Source organism: Ambystoma mexicanum, chromosome 6q (assembly GCF_040938575.1).
Source record: "Ambystoma mexicanum isolate Mex_15411 chromosome 6q, UKY_AmexF1_1, whole genome shotgun sequence".
Classification (NCBI taxonomy): domain Eukaryota; kingdom Metazoa; phylum Chordata; class Amphibia; order Caudata; family Ambystomatidae; genus Ambystoma; species Ambystoma mexicanum.
In genome coordinates, this window is record NC_090937.1 from 1,374,701,999 (window position 1) to 1,374,718,939 (window position 16,941).

General features: G+C 45.5%; 1 protein-coding gene across 3 annotated transcripts in view; it reads left to right on the forward strand.

Moving 5' to 3' along the window:
• SORCS2 (sortilin related VPS10 domain containing receptor 2) overlaps positions 1 to 16,941 on the forward strand; it is a 2,879,055-nt gene that overhangs the window by 2,062,114 nt on the left and 800,000 nt on the right. For all 3 annotated transcript variants that reach the window (XM_069632008.1, XM_069632006.1, XM_069632007.1), the window contains exon 7: positions 6,621 to 6,739. In XM_069632008.1, coding sequence (XP_069488109.1) covers positions 6,621 to 6,739 — 119 coding nt within the window. The remainder of the gene's footprint in view (positions 1 to 6,620; positions 6,740 to 16,941) is intronic.

Here is a 16,941-nt window from a genome sequence, read left to right on the forward strand (position 1 = left end):
ACCAGAGAAGGGGGGATTCCCTGCTCCTGGCCAGAGCAGGGCTCCTTTGACAGAAGTGCATTGCAAGACAAGTCTATCTTCCTGACAGCGAAGTACAAGGGGAGACCATTACAGAATAGAAGGGAAATATTGAACCTCTGGAAAAGTTTTGAGTATCCAGAGGACAATAGGGAGTAAAGAGGAGCAAAAGGCAATGACAGAAATATGGTCCAAGAGAAGGGGAAGGTTGTGGCAGGGAAGAATGGAATATACCCTTTAGCATCCCGTCCTTGACAGGGATACATAAACCCAACATATGTGTCAACGAGTACAAATGTATTGACACCAGTGATGGCACCACCTACCCCATATGTCTACCCTCCAGAGGTCCCGGCGCAAACAGCATATACTGGTGTAAGCGCAAAAGATTTAGAAATAGCACTAACATCAACACAAACAGAGTTAGCCAGATTGTGGGTGGCATGTGACTTAACAAAAGCATAGACACTGGTGCAACCAACAGTGGGGGATGAGTGGAAGTCAGGAGATTGTTTTATTCAGAATAGAGAAAGCGCCCATAAAGACCATCCACTTAGAGCATGGCGGCGATACAGATGGGATGGGCTACAAAAATGTTGGGTCACAAAGGGAAGACGAAGAGGAGTGAAGCGAGTTTGTTGAGGTTGAGGAAGGTGAAGATGGGGAGGCAGAGTTAGTTCCTCAATGCACCCCGAGGGTGGAAAGTCTGTGGGACGGTAGGTTGAGGGAAAGATTTGGCCAAATGGCAGTACCAAGAAAAAAGAGAAGTGCAACTAAGGGAGGAAGGAGCAAGATGAGAATGCAAATGCCACTGATATACAAGGGTGCGGGAGGCTACAGTATGTACCATGAGCACAGATGGACAAGAACAACTTACTTAAGGGTCTCCCTCCAATCACGGTGGGCACAGGGAAATGGGTATACTTCGAAAAACAACAGTTGGAGTACCCCTAGCCATAGGCAACATTAAAAGTTTATTAGTAGCTGCAGTTGGGGATCAGGCTGCCAATGTGTGGGTAAAAACAGGATACCTCGGAGTAACATTGACAAACGACACTCACAATGGAGCATTGTTCAATAAAATCAGAGCAAAAGTGTGGGATGCGCTGCAGCGAGCATTCCCAGACACGGCAGATTTACAGTCCACCATGCAATTTACAATGGGGGATGATGAAGACACCACGCAGTTCATTCTTAAAGTCCAAGAGATGTGGAGAACGGAGATGGGTAATGCTTGGGACCAGTCAGTACCTTTCCTATATTTTATAATAAAACAAGGCTTACCGAAAGAAGTGCAAAAGGCGCTTGACAAAATCACTGGCATTGAGGTGAAAGGGTGGCCCAAGATTCAAAGCCTTATATGCATCATGTTAGGAGAAAAACAGAGCGAGAGAAAGAAACACTTCAGAGACGACAGGCAGAGGAAGCAAAACTGCTACAGAATAAATTAGCAAAAGTGACTGTGGTGGCATCGGGACCGGCCCCAGCACAGATAGAGGAGGGAGGATATACTCCCAATTTCTCAAATGCAAGAATAGCCATGGTGTGGGCTGAAGGAGAACAAGAACAGAGGGGGGAATCTGCAATTCTCTTGGCAATTGTCTGGGCCACAGTGAAAGGTGGGCAGCAGCGAGGACGAGGTGGTTTCAGGGGATCAATGGGGGAGGATTTGGGGACCTAGGGGAGGAGGAATGGGGCAGTGTTGGACATTTGGGAAGTGGGGACATTTTTCAAGGGAATTCAGGAGCAGGCAAGGGATGGGGTATGACTATGCCAGCAGAACTATAGCCCGCCACTTCAAGGGTGTGGCAGTGTGCAGATGTCATTGCCCACTTCTTTTCCACCTCCAGTGAATTGTTAGAGTAAAAGGAAAAGCACGGCCTGCAGGTGGCAAGTGCTGCTAGTTGGACTGTAGGGTTACAGAAAACGACCACTCCTGTTGGTTGCACCAGTGTCTATGATTTTGTTATGTCACATGCCACCCACAATCTGGCTAACAGAAAATATTCCCTAGCAAGTTTCCCTACAATGGTGAGATAACCCCCATCTGACTGCCTAAGCATAGACACCTCATGGTCGATGTTATCCACTGTTCTGTGATTAACGACACCGCTTTCTGCTTAAGTGTGATTATGTCCTTTTTTTATGTGAGCTCATCAATGGGGAGAATTCTGCCTCTCGCCCCTCTCCTGAAGCCCCCCCTCCTTTACCTCCTAAAATAGGCAATTCCTGCATCCATTAGCATGGGTATGTAAAGCACTGCCAGATGACTTTACCTTGTCCATGATTTGCTTGAAGGCCAATGTCCCTGCATGTGTTTGGCCACACAAGGTGTATAGAGCGTACTCATTTTAATGACTTCGCCATTCAGAAACCTTCAGTTGCTGAGGGGTGAACCTAATTGAGAAGACGCTTCCTGGGATCTGTACATTGCTTGTTCGCTCCACCGCCTCCTCATCAAGCCCTTGTGGTTTCTGGTGTGCCATGTGGCATATTCTCCTGGTGGTGAACTTATTATTGATGCTGCACTTGCGTTATGTGTAAGAATACGACCATGTCAGAAATCTGTTTGGGCAGCAGAGGCCCCACTGCACTTACCTTAGCTGCGACCTTGTACTTCTACTCATACCAAGAACTTGCTATGATTTGATATGGCATTTATAAAGCACCTATACACAAGTGTTTCAAGGCATGACGAGGCAAGGGAGGGGGAACAGAAGGAAGACAGACAACGATCCTACTAGACCAGGTGTTATTCAGATTGCGCAAGTGCATGGGAAGGAGGAAAGTGTGGGGGGGAGGGGAAGGGGACAGTGCAGTACATGGGTTAATAAAATAAATAACAAAAGTAGAAGTACGGCCAGCAGGTGGCAAGCGCAAGGGTGAGTGCAGACATCAGGTGCTAGTGGGACTGTAGGTATACAGAAAACTGTCCCCAGTGCTGGTGTTGCCACGAAGGCTGTGCATGAGTGTGACTGGCAGGGGAGGGGACCTGGGCCCAAGATCAGAGGGTGGCCAGGTAACCAGTGCAGTTTCAGAATCATTCAGGAAGTCAGCAGGGCAGAGAAGGAGAAAAAGCAAAAGCAAGGAGAAAGATTTTGAGGTGCTTCGGGAACCTGAGACGATTCTCCTCAAGTTTCAGGAAGGCAGGGAGTCTGTTCCAGAGGGAGGCCCCAGCCGAAGAAAGAGATCTACCACCAAATCATTGCTTGAAGAAGCGACTGACCTTGAGGGAGTTGGAGGTGGATGAGGGAAGAGCTCGAGAAAGAAGATATTTAGGAAAAGAGAGTTGAAGATATTGAGGTCCCAGGCCACAGAAGGCCTGGTGGACAATGCAGAGGGGTTTGAACTTAATCCTCAAAGCCACTGGGAGCCAGTGCAGAGATTTTAGTCCTGGCGAGATACGATCCCTTGGCTTGAGGCCAAGTCTTGCAGTCCTGTTCTGGATGAGATGCAGAGGGTGGTAAGTAGAAATAGGCAGATTTAGAAAGAGGCTGTTGCAATAGCCCAGTCTAGAGAGTACCAGAGCTCTGGAGACAGTGAGCTTCTGGGGGAAGAAGAGGAAAGGTAGAATGCCTCTGAGGAGGTGCAGCTGGTAGTGTGACTTCTTAGAGACTTCAGAGATGTGAGGAGAGAAGGAGAGCGTGGAGTCGAAGATGACCCCGGGTTTTTAGCCTCACAGGTGGGAGCAGGAAGAGGGCCAAGTGAGGCTGGCCAGAGAGTGACAGGAAAGGAGGGAGCAGGTATGCCGATGAGAAGAATCTCCGTCTTACTGGCATTAAGGCAGAGATCCTTGGCGGCACGCCATTCCTGGATGGCGGACAGACAGTCAGAGATGAGAGAGGGAGAAGAGGTGACTGAGGGTAGCTTGAAAATGAGCTGAGTGTCATCCACATAGCACTGGAAGTTGGGACAGAGCGCAGCAATGCGGTGGGCAAGAAGTGCCAGGTATTGGTTGAACAGCCAGGGAGAGTGGTTAGACCCCTGAGGAACACCACAGGTACAGATAGAGAGAGAGGAAAGGAAGGACCAAAGTTGAACCTGGGATGGTTGATCAGAGAGGAAAGAAGTCAGCCACTCCAGGGCCTGACTGGTGATCCCCAAGTTGTCACGAAGATGGTTGAGCAGGATGGCATGGTTGACCGTGTCAAAGGCAGAAGAGAGATCAAGTAAGATGAGCACACAGGGGGTGTTGGAATCAAGGTTGGATAGCAGGTCTTTACGGATGTTCAGGAGAGCAGTTCCTGTGCTTCTGGCAGCTCTGAAGCCATACTGATGATCATGGAGACAACCAACAGATTCATTGTGAAGATTGAGCTAGGAGATGGCCATCTTTTCCAAGAGTTTGCGAAGGAAAAAAGTGATAGTTAGCCGGGCAGGACGGGTCGGCAGAGGGTTTCTTAAGAAGAGGGTGCACAAGGGAGTGCTTCAGGGGGCAGGGGAAGACTCCAGTGGCGAAGGAGTGGTTGCAGAAGTCAGCCAGGGCAGGGGCCAGGGAGTCAATGTGGTCCTTGATGGTTTTGGAGGAATATGGATGAACCTGTTTGATGAGACTTTAATAGATCGGACTTGTCTAGAAATCTTGTCTGGGGAGAACAGGGGAAAGGCACAAAATGAGGGAGGAGAGGTGGCCGAAGAAGGGCCAGAGGAAGAGCAGGGAGTAGAGGGAGGAAGGGGAGAGGAGAGAGAGGACAGGATGTCCTAGGTTTTAGAGATAAAATGAGAAGCCAGTGCCGTGCAGAGGGCCTGGGAAAGGACAGGAGAGGTAGAGACTGCGGCAGGATTGCCCAGTTCCTTGCAGATTTTAAAGAGTTCAGCCGAGTTGTTAGATGCCGCAGTGATGCGGGTTTGGATGTGAGCTCTCTTCTTGGTGCAGACAGAGATCTGATATTGCCTTTGGAGCAGGCAGCAAGCCAGTTTGTCAGAGCATGTACATGATGCACGCCATTTCCTCTCAGCCACCCTGCACTTGCATTTAAGGGCGATGAGGTCTGAGTCATACCAGGAGTTGCACTTGGCTTTGGGCTTCAGAAAGATCCTCATGACAGGGGCAAGAACATCGAGAGTATCAGATATAGCAGAATGGAGCATTGAAAGGGCTGTGTCAGGGTGTGAGTCAGCCAAAGGGGGCAGGCTGGGGTGAGAAAGTGGCGAAAGCCTCAACTGACATGCGCTTCATGGGTTGGATGAAGGAGAATGTGGATGGCAGTGATGGGGTTGGCTTGGCCTGGGGGGTAAAGAGGGTGAGCTGGGAGGAAAGGAGAAAGTGATGACTCCAGAAGAGAGAAGTGGTGAGAGTGATAGAAAGTGGAAGGTCTGAGATCAGAACATCCAGAGTGTGCCCTGCAGAGTGAGATGGGCCAGAGGGGAGAATAGAGAGTGAGAGAGTCACAAAGGTCGCTAAAGAGTCCAGAGGAAGGACAGGAAGCAACCAGGTGGTCGACACTAGGAGGGAAGAGGAGAGGTCCGCCCACTCAGATAGGAAGCAGGAGATCTGAACAGGTGGCCGGTCGATAGTAGCCACAGTAAGGCAATGGTTAGGAGAGAGAGAGAGCCTGCAGATGAGGCATTCGAAAGAAACATGGTACCACGCTTTTCATTATATTGCATACATAGTGGCCCTATCCCTTTACTGCCATTACAGGTGCAATTACCACCTGCGTTTTTTTATTTCTGCATCACACTGGACAATGAGGTCATCCGCGTGTCAGCATTCATGTACGTAGTTTATCAATGATAGTCTGCCTCTGTGTGGTTACTGCAATGATTCTGTTTCTGGGCTCTACTAGTTCCAGAGCTGAGATAAAATGGTGTCTGCTTCTGGTGCATGTTATGGCAGAACTATACCAGGTGTGGTGGTGATGCCTGTGTGATGGAGTTGCCGAGTCTTAAATACTGAACATTTTCAATATTTCCACTTTTCCACTTGAGTCAGTTTTGATGTATTGCAAATGAAAGCCTCTATTATATTGGCGTAACATAAATATGGAAAGCTTCTTTAAACTCCCTCATGACTAAAACCAAAGATGACAGTGATTTCTTACCTTCGCAGCAACATACTTTGATATTTTAAAAGCTTATATTTTGAAAGAGGTCAGTCTTTTGAAGTCCAAGATGTTTCCCTGTGAGGTAAGAGCGGCGGAGGGACGGAGTGGGCTGGGGTTGCGGAGGTTGCGGGGGTGTGGGGTGGTGACTAATCCAGCAAAGAATGAGGACGTTAACGCCAGATGGGTGTGCCTGCGTTTCTTATTGTGAACCTCCCAGGGGTCCCCGAGTAGAAAAAGCCCTGGCACACGATGTTAGGATCTAGCTAGTGTTTCAGCCGAAGGAGTACATTAAACTGTGCAATCTCTAAGACGTGTTAATGAAAATAGAGAGGCAATTCCTCAGACCTGCTTTGGGGTGTTGTAATCCATATAGCAGACAGCCAATAAAGATGGCGCTCATACAAGATGGCAGGCTTCCTCGTAGAAGCTGGGAAGATGTTTACGTACCCCTTGGTCGTTACTGAAGAACGTAGTCTAACTTTACTTGCATTGTGAAAGCAGACTGTTGAATTGTCCAGTAAAATCTAAAAGAAAACTTCTCTTTTCCCCATTCAGCTTTTCGATACGTCGTGTGTCCGATTCAGAATTGCTCAGATAAAACGTTGGCACTTCCGTATCCGGGGATGATGGACCAGAGTTCGCTGACTGTGCAAGATGATTATGTCTTTCTGAAGGTAAACGTTCTTTTCTGTTGCTCTGCATGTCAGCATCAGGGAACCTAAGACTCAAGGAAGTTAAAGTCGAGTTTTCATAACGACCTAAAATATGCAGATAATGTCCATTGTAGTATTTATGTATGTATTTATTTATTTATTAATAGTTCGCTTGTTAGGCGCTTATACAGGAAGCAAATACTGCTTCAAAGCGCCCACAGGGCAACAGGGAAGGGACAGGGGATGATAGACAATTAACACAATACATACAAATAATAAATATAAGAGTCGAATAATGGGGAGGGGAGGACGAACCTATTGTGCCTTGTGAGTATTCAGAACGTGCAACTGCAGAAAGGAGAAGGAAGGGGATAGGTGCTGTGGTGAGCAGCAAGTGAAGTGGAAGGGTTCAGATGGAGACAGTGGGAGTTCATTCAGAACAAGATGGCAATGAGGCAACAGAGACAGTAGAGAGAGAAGCATTGGAAAGTGGGGAAAAGGATAAGATGATTTGTGCATCGTCATAGAAATGGCATGAGAGAGTCAATGATTTGATCAGAGTAGAGAGAGGGATAGCTTAGAGAGAACAAAGAACGCGCCGAGGGACAGATAGCAGATAACCGAGCTGGATTTTATTTTTCAATGATTCGACACAACGAGCCTAACGTAATTCCTGTCTACAATGAGAGTTATGGAATCTTTAGGAATCTATGAGCCTCATAGTGTCAGATGAAAGCAGAATCATGTCATCTATTCCGCTTTTTAATTATAATTGTATGTATTTATACATGTTAATGGCTTCTTATAATGTATTTAATCTAATTTTCTCAATGCTGTAATGGGTGGTTTAAGTTGAACATCTTCCAATAACTGCACATTCTTAAACAACGTAAATCCCGGAAACAAAAAACCTTTCATGCTTAACTGAAGAGTCTAAAACATTTTGCGATTCCATAAACATTATGGATCTTGCCAGCACTATAATCCCTGTGTAACCTCTCAGAGGAACTTGTGAAGTTTGTCCAAATGTGCTGCTTTTTCATGTCATTTCCAAACGGATTGTTTTCTCTTTTTTGAGCTGCAAGAGATCAAGCGTTTACAGGGGGATGCACAGTTGACTGAGTGAATGAGTGGATGGCATATTGTTTTGATGTGTCTTATGTGAAAACTCTGTTTTCTTAGTGCTGCTTCTGTACACTTTGAGACAATACTTATGCTACACGAGAACTACCCTCAACGTTCTAGTGGTTCTGACATGGACGGAATGCACTAGGAGTATTAAAAGAGAAGGAGGACAAAGACAAAGAGGCAGCAGGAGTAGCAGGAGCAGCAGTAACAGTAGCGATTCAGATTTAAGAAGTAGTTAGAGAAGATGGAACCCTGGAGAGCAAACTGAAAAGTTGCAGTTCTGCCTGAGACCACTGGATCACTTGGGAGGTCAGAGGCAGGGCCCAGCAGCATTGTTTCCCTCGAATGGTGAGGAAAGCCAAATGTCGAAAACCCAAGCAGGAGACTACCGGGAGCTCTGCAGCAGAAGGGTGATTAGCGGCAAGACCCAGGAGGTGTTGCTTTACCCGAGTGGTGGGGAGAGACAAATCCCAGAAATGAACTGATGGTACGCGACCTCCGCGGCAGAGTGGAGATTGGAGAAGGAACTCAGAGGGTATTGATTTCTTCCACTGGTGCCATTGCAGACACTGGGCTTCTACCAGAGTCCCGAGAATCCAGTGAAGTTGACAGGAAAGCAGCATTTAGAGGATCCGTGATACTGAATCATCTGACAGGTGCCAGTCGAGGGAAGAGGCTACGGGGACCTGAGAATATAATAACAACACAGATAGAATGTAACCCTAAAGAATGTCATGTTGTATACAACTGAAGACTGCATTAAAAGGAGCTGGTGATCTGGGTAGAAGAGGAAACCCAAGCCAATGGGAAAAAACAAGGAACAAAGCGACACAATTATGTACAGTAACAACCCTACTCTTCCTCGTCCCAGTTTTTGGGAAAAACATTGGCAATACTTGACAGGTTAGTGAAGCAAGTATATCTGGCTGATGAATGAGGTACACAGACCTTGGCAAGCGAGTAAACCATGGCTGTGAATCAGCCAAAATTAAATGTAAAAGGAGAGACATGTTTGGAAACTTTATAGACTGTCAAAGGAAAGAGAAGCAACCCCTTTGAGCTGAAGCTAACATTTCTTTTGGAGTACCTTGGTTTTCTTGTTGGAACTGTGTTTGCTTTAAACACCTTGTTATGGAACTTTTATTTCAGATTTGCAAAGCGAGTCTGCAGGTTGACAGCCAAGAGCCATTATTTCCTTTCCACATTATCTTGAGTTTAGAGTGTGAGGGTCAGGTTAGGATTTTGGACACAGGACGGAGAACTTTACTTTGGGACATTTTGACATAGACAGTGGGCCTCATCACGAGTTTGGCTGTAACCCTTAAATCCGGCGGTAGCGCTATTACCGGCAGATTTAAGGGTCCGCCAAATCAGGGCTTTGGCGGATTTCTCCCCAGCTCTGAGCTGGGGGGAAATCCGCTGAAAATGTGCGCTATTACCGCCGGCGGGAAATCCGCCTGCGGTAAGAGCGCGAAAATTCCCCCCATTGAGCCCAATTGGGAATGGGAAATTCCCGAATGGGCTCAGTGGGGAATGGGCAATACCCGTTCCGCCAAACCCGTGATCCGGCGGGGGGTTTGGCAGTAGGGCTTCCGCCCAACTTGTGATGAGGCCCAAAGTGATGAATCAACTCCCGGGGTATCAGTGGTCCAGGAGTGAATATCGGTTTCTAAACCATTAATCAGCCACACACCTCTAATGCACCAGAAGTGATCCAAACAGATTGGAATAACAAGCAAATTATAAACCTCCTTGTCCAATTTGGTAATGTGGATGGAACGGTAGGTTTATCGCCAAAAGTTTGTGGATCATTGGTTAGTTGCAACACAGCAAAAATACAATTATCACCCAATGATAAAAAGGGACTGTCCAATCAAGGTTGTATCAAAAATATCTACTTTATTTATATCACAACAGATAGTTCTAGCAACACTACGAAATAAAACCCACCCTGTAAAGGAATGCAGGCGACAGTTTCAAAGAAGGAAACGGGAAGCACACTGGCTACTGACAGGAGGATAGTGGGTATAATTAATAACCACAACAGTTTACAGTTTATTGGCTTCATTACAAAGGGAGCATTGGGTCTTAAACTGTCTCTAGGGGCCTTCTGGGAAGGACCATAGGACAGAATCATAATATACCTTGTGCTGTAGATGTTCTTGGTGCTTGCAGAGTCGAGACAGTTTCAGAGCGCTTTGAAGGCTTCTGTGGCAGAGTTCGAGACAGGAGTCAGCTGCTGGTATTAGCCGGCAAGACGGTTCAGCGAGCAAAGCTGGATGAAGGGCTGCAGGCTGGCCTACATGGTGGCTCAGGGTTAGGAATCATTGTCTCAGTGTGGATCGGCAGTTCTGAAGCACTGGTCAAGACATCTTGGATGTCTTTAAGTGACTGCGGCTTGATAATGGTCAGCGTTGCCATCTGTTCCAATTCGAGGAACTCGACTGGCTTGGAAATTTCCTTTAAGGCAGACATCGGTAGATGCTCGGCGAGGCACTTCTAGAAGCTTCTTCAATGGGCTTGTGTCATCATTTAAGGCGGACGGCCAACAGCTGTGGAGTGTGTTACAGGCAGCTGCCTTGTCCAGGGTTTTAGGTTCAGAGACCTCTGGCACTTCCTATCAGGGAAACCTGGTGCAGAACCTAGAAGGGCACACTGTGTGCTGGATGGGTGCTGATACTGGAAGGGCTGGAGGGTCCTCTGAGTTCTGCATCTCCCTATGTTCCCTGAGAGATGTTTAGGGGAGGGATCTTGCTTCCCTCTATAGATCTCCTGGTCTTCCTTCCCTGGCAGAAGATGTAAGGCAGACAGTACCTTCAGCCAGGATCCAAGGTTGAGTTATTCTTTGTTACTTCAAGTGAAATCTTCAGATGACCTGCCAAAAGATGGGCTCAGCCCTCTTTTAAAACCAAATGGCCACAGTGATTGGTGTAGGCTAAACCTACCTTAATGGATCAATCCTTGGTTCTCTACCAACAATCTCATGTATGCATGAGGTCATAACCGAAGTGTTTTGCGACAGGAAAGGTAAAGGGGTGAAAACTTGTGATATTTAGTCCCACCCATCTTCCTGTCTGTTGTTAATCAAAGAATCTCTCTGGTTGATGGAGCTCTCCGTGGTTTCTGATTAAAGCAGCAGATCTCACTTGAAGCTGCTGCGATACCAGCCTCTCTGGCTCCTGTAAACCACATTCTCCTTCCTTATGAATGGGGTGGCCTACTGTAAACACACAGTCCCAGACATGCCTGCTCACTGTCATTGATACTGAGGGCGGGAGCTGGCTTCAGGTTGACACCGTTGCATATGAAAGATTGTTGGGTTTCCTCTCCCCTTTGGTAACCTAAGGACCCTCTATTTGGAATGTTAATCGCTGCCACCAGCTGCAGGGCCTAACAAAAGAGATGGGCATATCCATGAAGCCTTTCTTAGTTAATTAGGCTGGCCATGGCAGGGGGAAGCTTGGCCATCCCCTTCCTGGTGATTACATAGTGTAGTCATGGCTGACACATTCCAGCAAAATATGACTGGGTAGACTGCGCCTGTAGGCTCTGTTCTCCCAAAGTAAATGGGTTTATGCGTGTATCATGCTGTGAGTATAGGAAAATGTGTGTGGATTAGCCCCACACATTTTCCGGAGGCTGGTCTAACATAATTCCATTTAATTGAAAATTTCAAAAAGCCCAGGCGAGCACACGCCCACCATGTGAATAGTCAAATTCCTCACAGTTTCATTAGTTTGTTTTGTTGAGGTAGGAAAACCCCCCTTAGTGTTAGGGAAATTCAGGACCTTTCTACCAAGCCCAGGTTTTTGTTGTCTAATAAAGTCTTTGTCGAGCACTATACTATCCTTGTGTCCGAGTCTTATTCTTTATTCCTTACAACTGGTATTGAGAGGATAGGGCCCTCCAAATTCATTGTGATGCTTGTCTGTGAATTGTCTGCATATACCACTGCTCCCCTAACTCTCTCCCGTGCTGCAGTTGCATCCTTGCCTTGAAAGAGGCAGTAGGTTGACCCATAGGAGGGTTATTCATAGAATTAATCAAAGTAGCTGAGAGCCCTGCTCACTACACAAAAAAGCCAGAAAATGTGGTACCTTTACTTTAGGCATCACATGGATCATTGGACGGACTGGTCTACAACCTCTGGCTCTTCAGATGTATTGGACTTGATCACCCACTGTTGACTAAACTAGTTAGGGTAGCTGGAAAGCATAGTCGAAAACATCTGGAGAGCCAAATGTTGCAGACCTCAGCCTAAAACTTCAGCGTGACAGCAGTTACTCTGCAGCATTACATCTGAAGCAGAGATTCCTTTTTAAGCACTAAGGCCTTTTTGCAGGAATAAGTGACATTTACAAAACACCAAAATAAAAATGTAATGCATGCAGGGAGCTATTTGTCACTTTTCTGTGTGAAAGTGCTTTTAAACTGCGTGGATGATTTCATGGTGACATTTCAGGCTTCATGTTGATAAATCGCCATAATTATATGATCAGCTGATGTCTGAGATAGTAAGGCAGTGACTGGTAGAGTGTTCTCTGATTGGTGGGACCCAGTGCCTCAGCAAAACGGGACTGGTGCCTTGTCCGTCTGCTATGGGGTGAAGCTATAGCCCTACTGTAAAAACTAGAAAGACTTAGATATGTCAATTTGTGATAAAATGACATTATCTACATAGTATAAATACATAACATAACACATCTCAGCATAACATAAGATTGTACCAAAAATAGCATATCATAGCAGAGCACTTTAAGCAAACTATAACATAACAAACGTAGCATAAGTTGAAATCCTTAGAGCCATGCAGCAAAACATAGATTAAAATAGCATACAAAACCTAACATAATGTAACATAGCATAACAACTCACAGGTTGCAAGAGAAAGATAGGAGATTAGTTTGGCTGATGGGTGGCAAACACCATTTAACACATCCCCTCATCCTGCCTGTGCACACACACCCCAGCTCTGGACTCACCACTTCATTTTCTAGGTCTGCTTCTCTGCAGGTTGAATACCAAAGGCTTAAACAGGCACTAACATCTAATGAGGTGAAGATAAAATGCTGTGCTTTTGATTGTTCCAGAGCTCCCAGGTTTCCCCATGCATACGAATTACATCAAGTCCTGTTTTTTCTTTGAATTCTGGTACTTGTACTTTCCATATATTTAAAATTGAAAGAAAAAATGACAATTTGTAGAATTCAATTGCAGTATGACTTACCCACACCTGGGATAGTCAAACTTGAGAGCTCTGCTGATTCTGCCGGGAATATAGATGCGTTGTGAATGTTTTGCCTGGCCAACTGATCTGTGAGCTGGTTGAAATACAGTGCATTCGATTAGTTTGGCTAGCCATTACTTAGCATGGCCACCACTGAAGCCCTGTCATGTTTCGTTTAATTATGGATAATGTATTTCCATACATCTCAATCAGCATTTGGATGTTCATACAGATACTGCTGGTCATTAGTTTGGGCAATCAGGTGGTATTGAAAACACTACCTTTAAGCCAACACTATTAAAATAAGTGTTTTAACATAAGAGCTTGAAATAGGGGCTTTGAATGAAGATCTCTAATACTTTTCAGTGCAGATCATATATTAGGATGGATTTGTGTTGTTTGGCTCTGTGTCCCACCCATTTAACGCCCATCTATAAGTCAAATCTAAATGATTTCCCTCCCATCCCCACCCATCTTTACTCAAACTACACCCCTTTTATTGCACTCTTTACCATGCTGTAGTTGACAGCCATTTGTTTCCTACAGAGCTGCCATCTTGAAATGTAGTTGTTTACAGTTTTATGGTGGTATATCGCCTTCAAACTTTGAATGTTTGGTTTGATAAAAGTAACTTCTAAAGTGGTACTGTTTTTTAGCATCATTTTGACTTCGTTGTAAAAAAGGAATCCATTACACAAATTTTAATAAAAAGGATATATTTATAAAAAATAACTAATAATCATTAAAAACCTTCCAAATAAAAGCTATTTCGCCATAGGTCTGCTTTTAAGGCAGAAATAATTCACTGAGCATCGCCATGCCCTCCATCATCATACCCTGAGCCTTTTCATTTTCCCAAATGCTTTCACCCTGTATTATCCCCGCTGGTAACCAAGCCCCTCACTGCTCCATGTCCCATCGCCAGGAAGGAACAGGCCAAGGTCCCTGCTGTCCTTGCTGTCTGGTTCTGAAGCTCCCTGCATTGCCGGAACTGCTGCTGTGTGTGAGTATCCCTTGTTGTGAGATGTGCTCTTTTCTTTTCTGATTGTCATGTGCTTTGTATCCACTCGATTTGCTTCTAGGTCAATAGTCCTCTTTATTTTCACAAAGTCATGTTTTCTGCTTCATAATGGTGCATTTAGCAGCGTGCACACCTGCATTCTTGTTTACTCCAGTTGCAGAGGGAGGGGGGTGGTTGGGAGATGGAAGTGAAGATAAGAGCCAACACCTTCCCTGATGGCACCTGTGGATCAGGCATGCAGAAACTGGAACCAGGAGGCATAGAGGAAAATAGGAACCTGGACTGATTTTGAAAACATCCTCTTTATTCAGACATCCCAAATAACAGCTCTGAGTTCTCAATTGTACTGCATCTTCTACATTTTGCAGTTGGCACAGTGTTACAATTCATGATGTAGTTCATTCGGATTGGGCCAGACAATTAAAGTCAAGACCTTTCCCCTTCCAAGGTTGGTTGGCTGGGCTGCCACTCACCAGGTCCCTATGTCATAACTAAGCATGCAAGCTAATTACATTTGTGCGAGATGCTCTCACCATTTATCATGAATCCTTTGAGGCCTTGAGAAAGAACATCCACCATCCTTGAGGTAATTTTGTCAGGCGATAGCATGCTTCTCTGCCAAGAAATCTAAATATGGGCATCAGCTGTAGTGGGCTGCCCCTGAGCTCCACACAATTGTTGCTAGTTGAACAGCTGTCTGCTCTAATTGCAACCTTCCCAGAGCACCAGGCATGACACTATCAACATTGCTGTCAAGAAGTCTGAACAAACTGTCCAGATATGTCCTTCTTCAATGAACTCTTCGTGAACTGTTATGAGAGAATGATTTAATTATGTCAGCATGACTATCTGAAATTCAACCATCTTGTATTTCTGGCAACCATTTTAAAATCTGCTTTACCTTGTCCCAATCAACATGGATGACCACTCTTCTTTTAAGCAGAACTAATTTCCTGTTCAGTTTTCAGCATAGATTTTTGATATTCCTAACGTATGTATACTATCTGAGATGCCCCACACTGTGTAAGACATTCTGACCCTAAAAATTTACATCACCTGAAATGTGCTTTTTTGTCTTAAAAGCGCTACAATTCTGATTTCCGCATGTACTGGAACTATTGATCATCCTGACAAGTTCTGCATTCAGGTTGAGGGTTGGGGACTTTAACCCCTACTCTACAGGAGGACTAGGAATCTCGTTTGTACATGTTCCCCTATAAGATTTTGGTCCATTCGTGGCCTGGGAAGGACAGCCATGTGCGCATAATGTACGTTTAAATGACATATGGGGATGGGCCTCTGTGATGACAAGGAACTCAGTTGTACTTTAATTTTAACGTACAAAAGGATTAGCTGCTTCCAATTACGGGCAGGCACAGTTGGGACCAAGGCCTTGCAGGTCGATTGCATGGGCTGTGTTAAGGGGAGGGACTGTGTCACAGAGGAATCGCTCCAGGAATGACCGGGAGGTGGCTTTAATCTGGTGATTTGTGGGGAAAGCGAAGCAGCACTCATGCAGCAGATGCCTCCACTGTCTGAGCCATCTGCAGTGCTTGCCACATGCCATGGGTGCACACATGTGTCTCTGACAAGCAGGTCCCTGTAGATTACGGGGGCCTGGTGTATTCCTGTGATGGCTTGAATCCAATGCACAGACATGGACTGCTCACTCACATGTCTGGGTTACAGAGAAGGAGTGTGTGCAGTCTCTATTCTCCATTCTCTGTCATTTATGCACCCACAAACCCCATGAAATCTCACTACCACAACTGGTGGTGCAGGATAGCTCATGGGCTTAACAGGTTGGGGATAAAGCATGCATTTATTCAATGCCTAAAGCTTTTGTAACATCATTCAAGCCAAGGGGTGAATATATAATAGCTGGCAGGGTGTTTGCCACCCAGCTCTTGACCGATGGGTACTCAGTAAGCTTTGGTGTGCTGCGCATGTGCGAACCATGCTATGGAACACCACACGTTCAATTTGGGTGTCCCAAGTAAATTGCTCTTTTTACACTGTATCTGCAAATTGATGGCCTTAATCTCAGCGACATTTTTTTGAACGTTTTCTGAATAAAACAGATGGGCTGAAGGCAGGAGTTAATTTGGAGATGGTATAGTTAATGCTCATTTTCTATTGATTTGCCTAGATGTGCAATTGGTAATATTCAGCAATCTGTTCTTCTGGGTATCTGCAAAATATGTGCGTTGTAGTGCTGCACATGCACATAATTTGCATATTCCTTCCCCAAGCTATTTTGTGACTAAAACAAATTTTGAGAAAATCTGCACTGTTTCAAGGGAGGATGTCTGGCAACTCTGTCGGGCACCAGGTGTTGCAATACCCTAGTCACCAGAGAGAAACAAAAACATGACTGATTCCGATTGCAAGTCCTTTGCACTGGTTGTGACGCTTCCTTTTCTAACCCGTGGACGTGCCATGCGGCACTGTGTTCACTAGAAAAAACGATTTTCCCCAACATACCCCGCCAGAATCCGTCATATGTATAATCCTTTCCTGCCACTTCCTACTGCAGAAACCTTCAGTGATAGGGGCCAGGCACTGTTTTGAAAAATGCTGTAATTCTGGAACAAAAATTGCAGCTTTGACTGTTAGGCTCAGCCTTTGTGTTATCGATTCTGTAGTGTGGTTTTGTCTATTGTTCTTGGGTGGACTGGTGTTTTCAGCATTTTTTGTAGGTTTTTTTGTATATGGGTGTGTTTTATCTGGCACACCTATGGTGCCTTTGTACTCTTTAACAATATTTAATAAAATGTAGCAACACATCACTCATTATATGCAGTAGAAAATATAAATGTTTTAGTTTGGGCTATTCAGTGGTGCTAA